Source organism: Dermacentor silvarum, chromosome 3, assembly GCF_013339745.2.
Source record: "Dermacentor silvarum isolate Dsil-2018 chromosome 3, BIME_Dsil_1.4, whole genome shotgun sequence".
NCBI lineage: Eukaryota > Metazoa > Arthropoda > Arachnida > Ixodida > Ixodidae > Dermacentor > Dermacentor silvarum.
The window spans coordinates 178883411-178899966 of NC_051156.1; the positions used below are offsets into that span (position 1 = coordinate 178883411).

The following is a 16556-nucleotide window of genomic DNA, read 5'->3' on the forward strand; positions in this document are numbered from 1 at the left end:
TGTTTGGACGCTCTCCTGCCTATACGTTTCTTTAGCGTTCACTCTGTTTCATCTTTCTTTCTATTCTTTTTTTATGTTCCAGGTCTGTTCTGACACTGTTTTCTTTCTGTCTTTCGCTCCCTCTCTGTAGGCGCTCCCTTGAATCATCCTGCAATTGAGTAGCAGTTCTATCGTTTACTTCGTCCCGGTTCTTTCTTTCTTTCTTTCTTTCTTTCTTTCTTTCTTTCTTTCTTTCTTTCTTTCTTTCTTTCTCTTTGCTCGCCTCCGAATATCGCCGAGAGTTCATTTCGCTTCGGACTTCGCTGCGGTTCTCCAGCGGCGGCTCCACTCCCGGCTCGTCGATTTGTATTCATTACTAGACTGCTGCCGTCGATGCTGCTGTTTCTGTCTCGCCCCCGCACGGAACGCAGTTTCTATTTAGTGCGCTGACGTGCGCGCTGTGTTTTTCTTGGCGTTCTTTTTTCCCCAGGCCTGCCTGTCGTTCCGGTGCTGTCGCTGTTTTAATCGAGCCTCCCCGCTCTCTCGCGCCTTTATTTCGCCGTGCGCGTACCCTCGCGGTGACCCCGTCGTATAACTGTGGGCGTCGCCCCGCCTCGAACGTCTGTGAAATTCGACTCTCTGACTAGAGTACAGTGTTTTCACGATTCTCTTCACGTCGCGCGGTTGGCGCCTGGGACTTCATTACGTGGTCCATACGGTTGTTCGCTTAATTTTGTTTTGTATTTCTTGATAAACTACCCGTGTAGGACGTAGCTGAAGCCTTATTCGCCCGTTTGCAAGTATGTATAGTGAAAACCCGTCAAACCGACTCTCTCTCTCTGTCTTTTAACTTACTAATACTGTCTTGGTTTCCGTGTTCATTAAAGGCAGCGGACGGTCAGGCTGAGCCCTCGGAAACTTGTCTCCCATCTGTTTCGGTCCATATTTCTGTGCGATTCATCGTCCACGTGTTGTCGGTTCTCCGCATACACGTTGAAGTAGCGAAGCACGTAATGAACGATGCTGCAAGTGACAGGTCTTGTGTCTGACGTGTTTTTGCTCTAGCCCTCGGGGCGCTTGCTTTATCTACGATGACGTAACTCCATTAGGTGCTCGTTATAAGTGTGTGTTCCGACACGAGATGCTTTTAACTTGCGTTCGTATTCCTTTTCGAAGAAATGCGTTAATGTAGTGAAATTTCGAAACTCGGGGGAAGCCGTGGTCACGAAAGTGCGCAGGGGCGAGAAAGATGCGTGGGACGCTGTCAGCGTGTGGCGCCAGATGCCACAACCTCTTCTTCTTCATTATTTTTATTAGTTAAGCGCTTGGCACACTAACCACGTAGAATAGAACTGTGTCGAAAGCGCGCTGTCCGCGAACTGTCGGCGCCAATAAGCGTCGACGCAGCTGCAGAAGCTTACACCGAGGGTTGCGTCATCACCGCTAGCTGGCTATGTTTAGCAGCAGTGCGTCGGTGTTGCCCGACTCGGCCAGTGTTGCAAGAGCTGTTACCTGCTGTTTAAATTGCAGCGTTAATCTAAAGCCGGCACAGCGACTAATAAATGCGAGCCAATCTGTGGGCGGCGGAGCGCAGTATAGCGAAAAGAATAATTCGAGCGCAGTACGTGTTGATTACCCGAGAAACTGACGTCGGAAGGCTTTCGAAACGCGCAATTCCACGGCGCGTGCTTTGCCTCTATGCTGTATACAGTCTCGGGCTGGACGTTTGGGGAGTCGGATTCATTTTGTACTCGCATTGAATCGTTCCTCATGCCAGTCCAATAATTTATTTGTTGTGTTTCCCGTATACGATTCTTGTGGTAATTCAAATGAAATTACACGGAATCCGTATAGATTGCATAAGAATTGTGCGAAAAGCGCGCGTAATATACGTAAAATTATGAAATGAACGCGATACGTTTCAGTAGGGATATTAGCTGAAACCCCTACCTTCGCCGGCGGCTGTGATGAGAGAATCGGAGGGTCGGGGGATGCTTTGTTGCGGCCTGCGCTACACTGCCGCAAAGTGAGTGCTGTGCACTGCATGCGTTTGGTGCAATGGTGGGAGGAGGAAAATGTGTTGCTGGTACTACTGGCAGAAGTATAGGCTTGTAAACATATAGCTGCCTGTGAATACGCCCTACAAGAGCGCCGCTCTTCAAGGAACCTAAAATGCTGAGCGTTGAACAAATAGAAAATGTCCTTGTGCCCGAGCGCAAAATCTCTATCATAACGAGACGCGCACGTACGAGACCAACAGAAACACAGAGCATGCAGGAGTCTAACACGGGCATCGTTCATGCCATCTATCGCAAGAAATGGCATGTCGGAAGGAAGATAGCAATTAATGCAGCACGCACGCACGCACGCACGCAGGGATAGCTTGCGAGGCGCCTGTATATATATATACGCGGCCTACAGCGCGTAGCTTATACGATAAAGCATGGGTTGGTTGAAGGAGCACTGTTTTTCTGTATAGCGCGCGAAGTCGTCTATTCCCTCTCGTCTTCCCAGCGATCAACGATGCGTTCAGTGCCCGTTGCGTGTGTTCTGTTCTATACTTATGCCACGCGCATGCAAGAGTACAAGTATCTGCGTGTTGTTAGCGCAGAGTTCGACCCGTACGGTTTATAGCTTCAGCGCCCCTGTTCCACCGAAAAGTCGTGACGCGCACAAAGGAAACGGCTAACCCGTCTCGTATTCGTGTTTCTATTTATTCGTTCTTTCTGTGCCTTATTTACCCGCGGATGTTCGGTTTCTCGATAGTGCTCGAGGCTCTTTTTTTTTTCTTTGCGCTCTCCCTGTCAGTTTCGCGAACTGCCTGTAATATTAGTTTCGAAGCACATATTCTATCTTTATGTAAGTGTATCCCAAGAAAAGGAGTGTGGGAGGGGTTGCGTACGTCGGTGGAGGGGCCGGGAGTGCACACAGAGCCGATCAATTTCAAGAAATTCTTTCCGAAAGACCGAATACATTCCCTCCCTTAAAAAAAGTCGCTCGCCGCGACGCATTGACCGGGGCTTCCTTCTACAACATTGGTAAATGTGTGTGTTCGAGGAACTCCTATAACGTTTGCCTTCGTCGGTACGACCGCGGATAAAAAAAGGCAACTAAATCGGGAAAGAGACCGTATAAAGCGTGACGCGAGGTGTGCGAGAACGAGAGGGGATGCACAAAGTGTTATATAGGTCGCGCGTTATATATATATATATATATATATATATATATATATATATATATATATATATATATATAAGGCACGTTCTTTCGGGAGGGAGTCCATGGAGGAATCGAAAACTGACGCGTGCGTTTTCTGTCCCTTGAGAAAAGCAGAATGGGGTGGTGGTGGTTTTGATGTTTTTGGGGTGGTGGAGGCAGGAATACCCTCGTCCCGCTTTCTTGCTTGCTTGCTTTAGGAGCTGTTTGCGCGCGTTTTGCGAACGTCAATCCGTTTCGAAACTGTATCCTATATTCTCGCAAGAACTTCGTGAATGCCCCCTTTCTTGCTTGTCGTATCTCTCTCTTCTCCCGTCCGTTTCGTATTTCTTCGAGAGAATCGAAGGCGTCCATTTCGTCTTCACTCGCATGCCGAGGAAGATTGTGTGGCTGGCCCGTCGCCAGTTCGGAAGCTCCGGACCCTGAAACGAGTTTGGGTCGCGGCGCCGTTGTTGAAGAGGCGGAGGTGGGGCCAGATGGGCGGGCGAGTGACGGCTGTTTCCGCTTCCAAGTGCGTGCGTGTGGTTTCGAGTTGTAGAGAGCTTGCATTCGGAAATGGTGCACGGTTGAATTTATTATTATTATTATTATTTTAGTACATAGTTCGTGGGCTGTGTGAATTTGTTTATTGTTATAGCGTGTCCCCCCTCTTTGCGTGTATATAGCGCTGTCGAGACGCTCCGTTGGCGCCTTTGTTCACTCGCGCGTGCGTGCCATTTATGGAGCTTAACGTGGGTGTCTGAATGCGTGCGACCTTTATCGTGACGCCAGCTCGCAGGGCTGACGCGAGAGACGCCTTATTTATTTCTTTTATTACTGCAGTTGCCGTCAGACTGGCGGTTACATTATTAGCGCTGAACTTTCGTGCGCCATTTTAAGCTTGACATATTAATCACCGTTGCCTTTTGTGGTGCGAATGTTTTTTAACACGAGGCGGCAGGGTTTATTGCGCCTTCTTTATAATGTCCGTATGTCCTTTTTCACCCCCCCCCCCCCCCCAGCTCTTCAATGAAAAAAAAAAAAAAAAAAAAAAGTCAAGGAAGAAATGTTCATGCGCGTGCGACCCCGCTGTCGTAAAGGCAAAGCTGGTTGGTTTATGTCGACCGCGCCGTGTTTTTTTTTTTTTTTTTTTTTTTTTTTTCCCTTCACATTTCGTTCTACCCTTTCACGGTACGTGCGACGGGAAGCGCACCTGTTTAAATGTTTTGCGTCGCCCTTTTTGTGGTACGCTGCTTCAACGATGACTCGACAGGCGGGCTTTCAGAGTTTCAGATTGCACGCAGCTTTCATAGCTTGTCTTCTTACTCTGGGGCTTTGTTTTGACTGAGTATCGCGAGCGAGCTGAGAGAGCGAGAGCAGGAAGATCGTACCAAAATGCCAAGGTAAAAATTTAAAATACTTTTCTTTCTTTCATCGCCGCCTCGGTAGAATCTTGATTAACGGAACACCAATCCGTTTTTGCTTTAATGTTTGTTAAATTTTATTGCTCCATTAATCGGGTCGAAGTGTCCAGGGGCGTGTCTCTCTCGTCTCACTGTGTGTGCTTCATTTTTGTATGCACATAGTTATTCAATCGATACCGGCTCATTAGCGGGCTCGCGGGTGGACGCGTCCCCCTCTTTCCTTTAATCTCCTTCCTTTGATTTCTGCATGGATGGATCGTTTCCTTCGCGACGCACATTGCGGTCTCTTTGTTCGCGGCAGTTTAACTTCGCAGTGTCGTCGATCGTGCTTTGCGATTTGCACAATGGTGCTTCAAAACTCGATACTTTATATATACCGCACTCGCGCGTGTGTGTTTGTTATATGCGTGAATACGTTCCAAAGTGTGTTCGCGCCAGAAAAAGGGCCGCTATTGTGTAATGCGGTGGTTTGTTAATAGAGCGTGTAAAACCTAGCGTCAATATTGCGCCTGAAAACGGGGAGAAAGCGAGGCGTTGCACTAGTAGCACGCTATCCTTATCGGTACTCGCACCGTCGAGTTCACTTTCATTACTGCTTATCTCCTTCGACTGTCCATTATAGATTGGTCGCTGTGGAGAGAGTACCTCGCCTTCTCCATTTCTCTATGTTATGTTGCAAGAAATAAAGGATAATGATAAAAATTTTAAAAATAACACTGCAACTAATATGAAGCCGCAGCGGACAGTTCGCGTCTGCCCACACCGCTAACAGAGTAATAATTGTCCTCATCCATTGGTATTCACGAGTTCTCTACTTACTAAATGGATGCATAGGTTCAAACATGCTCCTCCGTTCAAGTTCTTTCCACAGTACAGAGCATAAGCGCTAGTCTTTGCGCATACCTTTAGAAGACGCTCATCAGAAACGCTTATCAAAAACACCTGTTTCTTGCCAGTTTGGTGTCAAGAGGTTACTAAGATACAGGATTTGCGAGAGAGGGAAAAAAGAAAAAGGATGGAGGACTAGGCACATGGATTCGAATTCAGATTTGCAGTATACTGCAGCTTCTGTGTTCTACACATTTATCTGTTCATTTAGAAGCGGCATGCTTTGACAGATCAGGAATTCAGAACTTTCTCACTACTCGTGCCGCATAAACGTATTGCACCGACGGCACATTTGCTATGTTTCGAATAACGGCTACTCATGTTACGGCGAAAGCTGAACCGGCAAGTGCTATCTGTGCATGACGACTTGGAATATTAAATTTATGTCGTTACAGACGTATTACTATAGTCATGTGAGGAAAGGTAAAACTAAGTATTTTTTTAAAATAGAAACGAGCCGGAATATATAGGGCCCATAACTTCCTTTATGGACTTTTGGTGTCGCGCGGCCTATATAGCTATTTGCCGCATGCGAATCTTTCACAGCAATTGCCGTGCAAGTATTTATCTTTTGCACAAAGGAACGCCTAAAGTATATAAGTGAGTCAGTGGGGAGCTTTAGCGTCCAGTCGGTTTGCCGGATGAGTGTGGGCATAAACGTAAGCGGCTGTAGTCGTGGCACCACCTGGTGGCGCAGAGTGCAACCAAAGAGCCGAGAATATTCTACTTCGCTGCTGGCGTAAACCTTTGACAGCGGCGTAATCTTGTTCACGATTACGCCGCTGCCGAAAATTTGTACCAGTAGATAAGTAGAGTACACTTAGTTAGTTACTTCAGTACTAGTTTTGTGTTTGTCTTGAGTCCTGCGCCTCCAGGTTGAGTACTTCGCTCTGTTGCTTTATTTGCCCATTCAGCGACTTGCGTCATTATGCTCGTGTAAGTGGGACAAGAGGCTCGTCAGTCATTCCGGCGCTTGTTTATAAACTTTAGAAATGAGAATGACGGCTGGAAAGTGGCGCATCTCGTCAGATGCCTTAATTATTGGGATCGTTTAGCGTTCGGACGAGATGGACTGTGTTCCGCGCTTGCACCGGAAGATTGGAGAGGATGTGTGTTGCGTGCTCTAATCGTCTGACCTTTCTTTTTTCTTCTTTTTTTTCTCTTACAGTGCAGCACGCGGTCCAGTTCCGGACGTGGCTACATGGTGAGTACCTCTGGCTTCTTTTTATTTCTTTGTTTGCATTCGTCTAATTTATCGGGACATATTATTGAATATTTAGTTAGCTTCCGTACAGGTAGTGGAGGTTAGGGTAATGGAAAGAACAGGAAAAAAAAGGGGGGGGGGGGGACAAACGCCGGACATCTTGACGGGCACCTGCACGGTCATTAGGACAGGGAGTCATTGGTATGGGGCAGAAAGGAAATGGGATAGCTAATGCGTTCACAGAAGACGTTACTTCCCAGGGGTAAGAGTGAGAGAGAGAGAGAGAGGAGGGAGAAAAAGACGAGGTAAGGTAAAAAGTACACAAGTTCGCCCACTCTTAAGTGAGGCATCTGATATCTACTACTCCTAGGTATCTATACTGCGATATTAAAGGAAGAAAGAAAGAAAAATTAAGAAATAGAAAGTGGGGTTCATCTAATGTAGGCGCATACGTCTCGTGGAAAAGTTAACCTGGTGCTCGTTATTCGAAATTTAAGCTGCTATGAATGCTTGAATACTAATGGGTATTTCCCCTGCGGGTGAACGATTTTGTGCAGAAAAATCAAGAGAGGGATTTTTTTTTTTTTTTTCAGACGGTGAAATGAGTGTTTGCAAAGCTTCACTAGAACGCAACCTAACGTACGCGAAAAGGCAGGAGATCGCGTTGTTATATGTGTGCGTATACTCGTTCCTCGGAAAGCGTGCATTTAACTGGCAAAAGTAGGTTTACTTACGCCCGCGTAATTTAACAGTGGGCTTCTCAGACCTCGCGAATAACGGCACGCCTGCGCCGTTCCGTTTTAACCGCGCTGGCTGGCGTATTCGCGACGACCAGAGCCCGGCACTAGTGTGGTGCGTACTAGGGGACGCCCACATTTCCATTTATGACGTCATATAGTAACTGAACTGCTGGGTAACGTAAGAGGGAAAAAAAAAAAAAAAGTGAGATGGGAAAGGCAAGAACCGGAAGAGAAGCTTCTGGCTTGCTACCCTTCACCGGGGAAAGGCTAAACGGGGAAGAAGAGGGGGAAATAATAGCCGGAGAAAGGAAGCAAACGCGTATGTTCCACATGTTCTGACCGCGTTAAGAAAAAGAAAAAAAGAAAATGTGCTATATATTCGGTTTGGGAGGATAGCATTGACGAGCTATAGGAGTAATCGATGATGATGATGATGTATGGTGTTTAATGGCGCAAGGGCCAAGTATGGCCAGGAGTAATCGATTGCTTCAAAACGAATTCAGTGTCCCTTTCCATATGTCGCGCGCCAGTTCGCGACTCGCTCCACGGCGCGGTGTCCACGCGGCTTTGTCCGCTCGGGATGCTTCACATTCCGAAGCGGTTGCGGCGCTCCCTCTGCGTGGTAGGTCAACCAACAGCTTTCTTGTTGACCGCGTGGCGGCTTCGAGTGCGGGTGCAGCCGCACGCCGGTCGAGTACGCGTAGTGGTCGGCTTGGAACGCGTGGCGTGCTCGGCTCGTGGCCTTTCGTCGATAAGGGCAAGGCCGTCTCGCTCTCGTCCCCCCGATAAGCGACCGCTGTGTTGCATGCTCTTTGCCCCCCCCCCCCCCCCCCTTTGCGCAATAGCGTATACCTATATGCAGCTGCGTTGGCTTCGTAGTCTTTTCTCCGCGGCTCTGCAGTAGCGTGCCCCGTTGATGAGTTTTAATGCGAAGGCATCGTGCGCCCCATTACGCGAAAATCCGTCGTTAGTCGGCGTGACCGAGAGATGGTACCAAACATGGCCGACGGCGCGAAAAGTAAAAACACGTGTAAAATGTGCTCGGATTGACGTCAAGTTTCTCTGTAAACAATGTAAATTAATGGCTTTGAAACGAAAGTTTGGTACGTTTGAGTCTGGGTGGGATTCCAACACGGGCGGGCCTCGGGGGTGCGATACGAGCGCACTTCCCCGCTGCCGCAGCGGTTCCGCGGTTCTGGTTGATGAAAGGGGTGCTTAGTGCGTGCCTCATTGCACACGAAATGTCGCAGCCATCTGGCGTTCATGGTGTTGCGAGGTCTACAAACGGTGTAATGCTTTCGCATTCCCACTCGTAAGCAGTCTTAAGTGTCTCTGCCGAACTTTTTCAAACGTCAGATCTAGTATTTACGCGCGGTAAAGAAACGCTCCACATTCTTAGCGTGCTTTAGCGATCTCGCGCGCACGCATTGCGTGTGATATGCTATCATTATGATATGAATCATCTGATATGACAACAGACAGTGAAGTCAGAAAAAAGTGTTAAAGTAGGTTAAAGCAGGGGTTATATGGGAAGAGACTACCTTACAGACGTACACAGATAATACAAAAGTGTGGCAGAAAGGACCTTATCTAGGCATATAGTGCAGAAACAACGTCCCGTTCTCATTGGCACGCTCGCGGCTTCAGCAGTTCCAGCGAGAGCTCGTCCTGCTCAGCGCGGGCTTAAAGCGTTGGGCTACTCACGTAAAACTGTTTTCCGAAGTCGTCTCGGTATTTTCGCCGTGGAGTGTATACACTCGAGCGAGAATCAATAAACTCGGTGGTCTGTTTGCATAGCGCTGTGCTTGTTTGCTTGGGAAAAGGCGTGCGTGGTGTATAGTAGGAAATTCCGCAAAAAAAGCAATAATAAACTGAAGGAGGAAGCTTACCGTGACGCGAATCCGGGGCAGCAACCGCGCGCGTGCTCCCATTCGTCTCCCGCGGCCGGAAATTGCGTCAGGGTTCCCCGCGCTTCCGGTGCTTCAGTCGCAGAATCGATTGCGTGTATGGTATATACAGGAGAGACCCCCCCCCCCCCCCCTTTTTTTTTTTCTTTTTTTTTTTTTTTTTTTTTTTTTTTTTGCGACCGCGGGACTTGGGGCGGTCGCTGCTGTTGAGTGCACAGCCGAGCAACAATGTCTTGATATACTCATCGGGCCTCGTGTATTTCTTGTTCGCCATTTTCCATCTACTCACGCGTCTCACTACTTTCGGGCAACGAAATTTCTCATATTTGCCTTTTGGTGTAGTTCTGCGTCGTATAGATTATTTTGGACTGCAGTGAAATTGCATTTTACCTATTCTTTCCTTTCGTTTATTAAGTGACGAAAACGTAGGAAACATGATTCCGAAGCGCTGGCTATACCGCCACTACCAGTAATGAACTGAAAAGGTAAGGAAGATCAGAGAATTGGCAAAAGCAGTTACAGATACAAAACATGGGCGCAGTTGCATGCATAAACCGTGGTCTCCGCCATCGCAACGGCGCAAAGGCGCGCCATGTGTGACCTCGGATTCCACGCGTAAACATAACACGTCAGAGGTGCACGAGTCGGCCACTCACACAAAATTTGCAAGCGCTGCGTGTGTGATAGGTGAGCGGAGCCCAGTGCGCATACGGAAAACAAAGTTTGCGCAATGCGCGCCTTGTGCATGTTCGTTTGAATTCGAAATGTGTACCTGGCATAGCTGATAAGATTAGATAGAGGCGCTGTGCTATTTTTAGCACACGATGGACTTGGGTATATTGCATGAGCAGAAACGATTTCGTCCTTAAAGCTAACGCACGTCGAACGTTGTCGTCCCAATCACCGATTCGTCGGTTGATGTCACCGCTGTCGGTTTCCTTTTTCTTGGTGAGCCCGGAAAACCACACATTACTGAAGTTCCCGAACTCGGATAACTTCAGTGAGCGACTGTAGTTTCGATGCGCGCTTCCAGATGAATCGAAAGCTTGAGTGTTTTCTCTTTCTTTCTTTGATTGCTTTGTCCCTCAATTCCATTTTTCCTGCGTAGAGGAGCAAACCAAAGGTGCCGTTTGGTTGACCTCCCTGCATTCCCTTGACTTTTATCTGCCCCACTCCCCCTCTCTCTCTCTCTCTCTGCGACGATCTCCAGAATAACATATAAGGTGTGGTGACAGACTGAAGCGTCCATAGGAAGCTGGAAGAGTCCCAGGGTGCTTTCATGACAAGTTTCTGTTGTGTGCGTTTTCCTTACACGGAGCTAAACTTGCATGCCTGAAGCTGTCAAGAATTGCGCTTACCTTAGGCGTTACATTGCTTTGCGTGAGACATCGCGAAGCGGAACCGCATTTATCCGTTCTTTCCGTTAACACGTGGTTATAGCGGCACCTGTCGAGTCCATTTGAGCGTTCGTTACTGGTTTTAGGGAGTTGTTGAGTCGCCGTTATTGAGTCGGCCACAGTACGCGAGCTCGAATATACCCAGAGCGTCGCACGCGCACGCCGTGTGAAAACGAAAAGCGCATATAGGCAATCCGGCGGCGAGATGAGATATATAGAAAGCGGCTTTCTTGGAAGGCGCATTCTCAAGGGATATTGCCTCCTGTGTCCCGTCTCGAGAAAATGGGAAATGGGATGACGGAGAGAGAGAGAGAGACAGAGGGAGAAGAGAAAGAAGAAAGACTGGGGGATCGCAAGGAGATCGTGGGAGATGGACAGTGAACGGGGGGGCTTTGGCGCCCACGGCGCCGGATAACCGGCCCCGAGAACGCCGGGCATTTTCCTCTAAGACCGCGCAAATCCTCGCCTAACCTGGCTGCCGGCCGCCTGACGTGATCGATCAGGGAAAAGAGGGGGCTGCGCCCCCTGCGCGAGAAAGATGCCTCTAGCGAGCAAGCGTGGCGTGCGGCGCCTCGCGTGTTGGCCGCCGTTGCTTGCGGTGTTGTATAGCGGTACTCTCTTCCTCCGCCAGCTTCCTGCTCCTCCTCCTCGCGTCTTTGTGTGGTAGCCGACGTACACAACGCCGCAGCCGCGCCGCAGATCGATGCGGCTTCTCCGCCTATCGTGTGTGTGTGCGTGTCTATGTGACGGCCGAGTGCCCGCGGGCCGGTGGTAGTCGCGGTCTGGAGGCTTCCCGCTTTTCCGGAGCCTTTGCTGCTTCCTGTGACTGGTTTTTGCCCTGCAGTGCCGCACCTCTTGCCGAGAACGTGCGCTCTCAGGAACGGAAGGGAAGGTGCCCGTGTGGCGTAAAACGGCGTTTTAAGTCATGTTCGTTTTGAATTGAGCAGTTTCGTTACTGTTGCTCACGCATGGACGACACAGTGTCAGTGGGGGGCAACAACGTCACTGGACGCTTGTTACGGCGTAAACCGTGACCTTGACTTGGGTCTATCTCTTCGCTGTCCGCTGGTATGAAGGTTAATGAGCTTCCTTCAGAAATAAAGCAATAAATGTCTAAATGTTTGAGAAGTCGTCCACGAGTATTTCGAAGACACAATACCAATCACTTGCATGAGGTTTCGCTTAAGAACTCGGAACACGACAATGCTAAGTCCCTGCAACTAGGGTTCCGCTTTTATATGTTCCACTGTTGAGTCAGCCGTAGAGAAACGGCAGCCACGACTACATTTGTCTTCTACTGTTGACAGACTGCACTCTTTTCACCGAACTAAAGCGTTGGCGTGGATTCCTCCGCAACGGCGCGCGTTTTGATCGACTGCAATCGTTTCGTATCGGTCCATGCAGGCAGCCGAACCGTTTTAAGCGTTTAGCGTGTGCAAGGTCGCGCATCGGCGTACTACTTCGATTAAACATCAGATGCCACGCAGTGCCGACATTTCGTCGCATCGGAGGGAGTGTCCTATTTAGCGTAGTCGTTCCCAGTGAACGCGCTGAATGGGAAAGGCGCGCGCGCCAATGTGAGACAATGGCTGACACGTCGTCGTCGTTAGCGCGTTGAAAGCTAAACGCACGCGCCTCGCTCGTGCCGGCGCTTGAACGATTCATTATCGCGCTGTTGGAGGCCCGCCACTACTTGGCTTGCGCCGCGGTGCCCCCCTTCATTTCACGGGTGAAGTATAGGCGCACACGCGTACGTGGGTGTGTGCGCGCGCCTGTGTTGGCTGACACGAATACGCCAATCTGCGGAGAGCGGTAGCGGCGGCGGGCAATTAAGGGTTGACTGATGAACTGCGAGGGGTGTCAGCTGAGCAGCCCTGGCCGTTGAACTGCGACTCGTGTCTGCGGGGAAGAACGAATATGGGTGGTGGAAGGGGGCGCACGTACAGCTCGACGACGACTATACGAGGGCGCCGAGAAAGAAGCGGCGAGGCAGTGGGCCGCTGGGAGTCCGACCACTGCTCTCTCTCCCCGGGCATCGCCTCCCGCATGCGAACTATCCGAAACCCGACCGCGGACGGTGACGACGCTTTGTCAGTGAAGGAGACCCGCCCCTCTGTGGCCCGGCTCCCGCATCGCGCTAGGGGCGCGGCCGGCCAGCTGGCCCGGTTAACGCTTCGTGGGAGCCTTTAATTCGATAATGCGCGCCTCATTAAACCCGCCGGCGAGTCGGCCCGCACTCGCGCTCACGCTCCCGCGTTCGACCAGCGTGTTTGGCGCGCGCCCACTCGTGCGAGCTTGCAGGGCCACTCCACCCTGCGCGTGATTATATATACTTCAAGTGCGGGCTTCCCGTATTACTCGCAGGACGGTTGACCGCGCGATGGCTTCGTTCGAGTCTGCGCTGCCCGGACGTCTCTATGGGTCCTTTCGTGTGTACGCTGCTTGGTGTGGGGGAAAAAAAAACTGCGTGCCTCTGTCTTGTGTGGCGTGAAGACTAAGATGCAGGGCGTCCTGACGACTTGGCGGGGCTTGCGCAGGAATGGAGAGCCGAGTTGCAGTGCTGATTATGTTGCGCATGCATAGTTACAGATGAGTTTAGTTGCATGTACTTGTGAGCGCACATTAAAGCGCACTTAGTGTTTATGGCGGACGACAATTACGACTCAGTCTGCCTGTATTTATGAGCACCACTTCTCTTTTTATATCTCCCTTTTCTCTCTTTCTATTCCATTACCCATTCCCTTCGTGCAGGTTAGGAAACCAGAACTACCTATGGTTAGCCTCTTTGCTTTCTTTTCATTATTTCTTTCTTCTCTCTCTCTCCGTGGTGCTTTTTTAAGAGGAGAGATAGATAATTTCATCGAGAAAAAAAAAAGAGTTTGCCTGATGTCATGGAGGTCGGCTACTCCAAGAACGCTCTAGCTTCATCAGCAAATTGAAACTTTACAACTAAGCAAGGAAAGGCGAGCAAAGAAGTGCCCAGATGGATTATTTCGCCTTCCTCTGTAGCCCGCATAATGTCCTGGCCATCGTATGGCTCAGAAAAGGCATTAGAAATTCGTGTGTACATTGGAAAAGGCGAGACAGAGCGCCAGAAAAGCCTTAATCAGTCAGTCTGTGTTTTGTTTACTTAAGATACTCGTGGTTGTTGCCGGCCTGGCAGGCTTCGCACCTCTTTTTTTGGTGGATTGCCGAAAGGTTCTCCACGGACTACCCGCGAAACCGTTTGTAAACTTTCAAATTTTCGAGAACGGCATGCGGGTTTCGGCGTAACGTTGTTCTCTTCCTTCAATGTGCGGCCCAGCAGCACTTAGCAGCGACATCTGTTATCGTTGGGAATTGCTTCGATTGCGCCGGTCTTTGTTTCTTTGAAAACTTCCTTCCTAAGCGGCCATTCCTTTTCCACGAGCCGTTTATTTGAACGCATGGGCGCACGGTGCAGTTTTAAGTTGCAATGCTTTCGGTCGTCTCTTTATTGTTGTTATTTTTTACGACCCGCAACTGCTGTCGCGCGTCGTTCCTGCTGCAAAGAGACGTCGCTCGTCTCGCCCGAAGCCGTGCCCCTAGGTATTATTTACGGAGGATCCTCTCGGCGCTTCTTTATTGCCGCGGAAGCGATTTGGCGGCGGCGGCGGCGGCATTGAGGTCGGCGCAGACCTTTGCGTCTCCCTCCGTCGGCCTCTCTTATAACAGCTTGTCGCGGCTGTTTGTCGTTCTTCGCGCGCCGCCGCGCGTCCCTCCCCGCTTACGTTGAAAGGGTGGCCGTGTTTTATTTCTGGTATACAACTGGCAGTCTCTCGTCGGGCTTCTATGTAGTTTTTTTTTTTTCTTCTTTCTTTCTTTCTGTGTGGTCGCGCTCGCGGCCTTGCCCTTCCCTATTCCCTTCCTTTCTTTCTTCCTTTGAGCGGCTCTTGCTGCCGTAAAATGGACCGTCTGTAGAGATAATTAACCGTTTTCACGCTATGTGAGTTCGTGTTGAGGAAGTTCGAAGCTCTGTCCGCCCATAAGGCGGAGACCGTTTTGCTTCGCATGTTTCTTCGTTTGCTTTCTTTCTTCAGTTTGTTCATTCTTTCGTTCTTTTCCGCGTCGTACAACTAGCGGAACTGCATTGCGAGGTAGTTTCGATGGCGAAACATTGTAGAGCTTTTTTTAGTATGGGGATAGATGTGCCTTACGAGTTAAGAGTGCGAAGCTCTGCCGCAGGCCAGCGCGTCTTCTCCCTAGTATCTAAATTGCACAAGAGGTCACCGTTAGTGGATTCTGGTGTCGAAGACGATCGTTTTGCGTGAGCCAAGTCCGACTTCTCGCTTCACTGTCTAGTTCTTCCACCGCTAAGGGTCTATCACTTGCGGCGATTGAAGATAGTATTTTGTTTTTGCTTTTCTTGTAGTAATTGCCATAGCGACAGCTTCTGGGTAAGAATAGCGAGTCACGCGACGCTAGTTTGACGGAGTCAACATGCGTGTGGGGTTTTCGCCGTGGCGACAAGTTCCAAGTTAGTTAGTGGCACTTGTGCTCTTGCGTCGGCTTTCTAAAACATTATCGCCTCGCCGCCTTACTGCGCCGATAGGAGTCGGGCGTACGTGACTGCTCAGGCTTTGTGAGGACTGAGGACGCGACACGATTTTCCCTGTACTCGGGCAAGGACATTGAGCGGCGTTCGTTTATATGCGACGGTATAGAAAGACCCGAGATCCGCCGCACATGTAAAGGTATAGAAAGCTTTAACTTGTCTGTCAACGTATTAGCGTTTGCGGAATAACAGGTTACCGGTGAGGTGTACGGTAGCAACAACGCTGGTAGTGGCATCTTGTGACGCAAAGCTTAACCATAGGACACTAAGTCATTACTGCGGTGACCTATATATTCTACTTAACTGATGGTGTAAAACGTTGTTTTTATAGCGACAGAATGGTTAACGTGCAGTGCTTCTACGACGTTCCTTCGGCGAGAACATTCACGCGATACATAAAAACTTTCAGGCGCATTGTAGTTGGACAAAGCGTCACTAGATGTTCCTGTCAGCTTAGTGCTACTGCCGTCCACGCGGCATCGTCCGGTAGGCCGTAAACGGTAAAAAGTTTACAGGCAAGGTAAAGCTCTCTAATGTAAGACAGCAACCGGCGGACCACACCTAGATATGCACGCGTTTCTGCTTCCGTGGTCTTGGTAACGCTGCAAAAGCACGCTGCATGCTATTGGTCGACTCCGATGCAACTTCTTGATTGCGGAACGGCGCATTCAATGCTGATATTCGACGCGGATGAGTAGCGTAATGGCCGGTGCTAATAGCTGCCATTAGATAGCGCGCCGACGAGCCCTTCCCCTCTCCTCCACTCCCTTGCCTCAGTGCCGCTATCGATGATCACGGAGTGCAAATAATATATCGATGACATTTCGCTGCGTCACACATGCGTGCTTGCTGCATGTTTAATTGAAGGGCAATTTAGAATGCACGCCTCGGTTATGCGAACGAACGCGTGCGGTCTGTTTCTTTGTCCTTTTTATTTCACCCGGGGGCTCATAAACAGGCATTAAGCCTTCTTTTTTGGCGACCGCATTATCGATCGTAATATCGTTTCCTGTTCGATTTCTAGGCGCACCAGGTTTTGGCACGCGGGCTACGCCGTTGCGGGTATATTTATAACCAGTTCTAGGTGTGTCCGCAGGCGGTTCTTCGTGGGGGTTCTCCCGGCGGAACATAATAGAGATCGCTGATAGCTCCGAACAAGTTCTCGAAGTCGCACTCCGACTTCTCTACCTACAACATATAAGGTCAAAAACAGTACGTGCTCAAGAGAACGATTCCGTTTAGGCGATGT

At 49.6% G+C, this 16556-nt stretch overlaps 1 protein-coding gene across 6 annotated transcripts in view; it reads left to right on the forward strand.

Moving 5' to 3' along the window:
• Nucleotides 1–16556, forward strand: part of LOC119445053 (autism susceptibility gene 2 protein homolog) — a 194628-nt gene that overhangs the window by 40263 nt on the left and 137809 nt on the right. For all 6 annotated transcript variants that reach the window (XM_049663952.1, XM_049663947.1, XM_049663949.1 and 3 more), the window contains one exon: nt 6655–6690. In XM_049663952.1, coding sequence (XP_049519909.1) covers nt 6688–6690 — 3 coding nt within the window. In that variant the 5' untranslated portion in view covers nt 6655–6687. The remainder of the gene's footprint in view (nt 1–6654; nt 6691–16556) is intronic.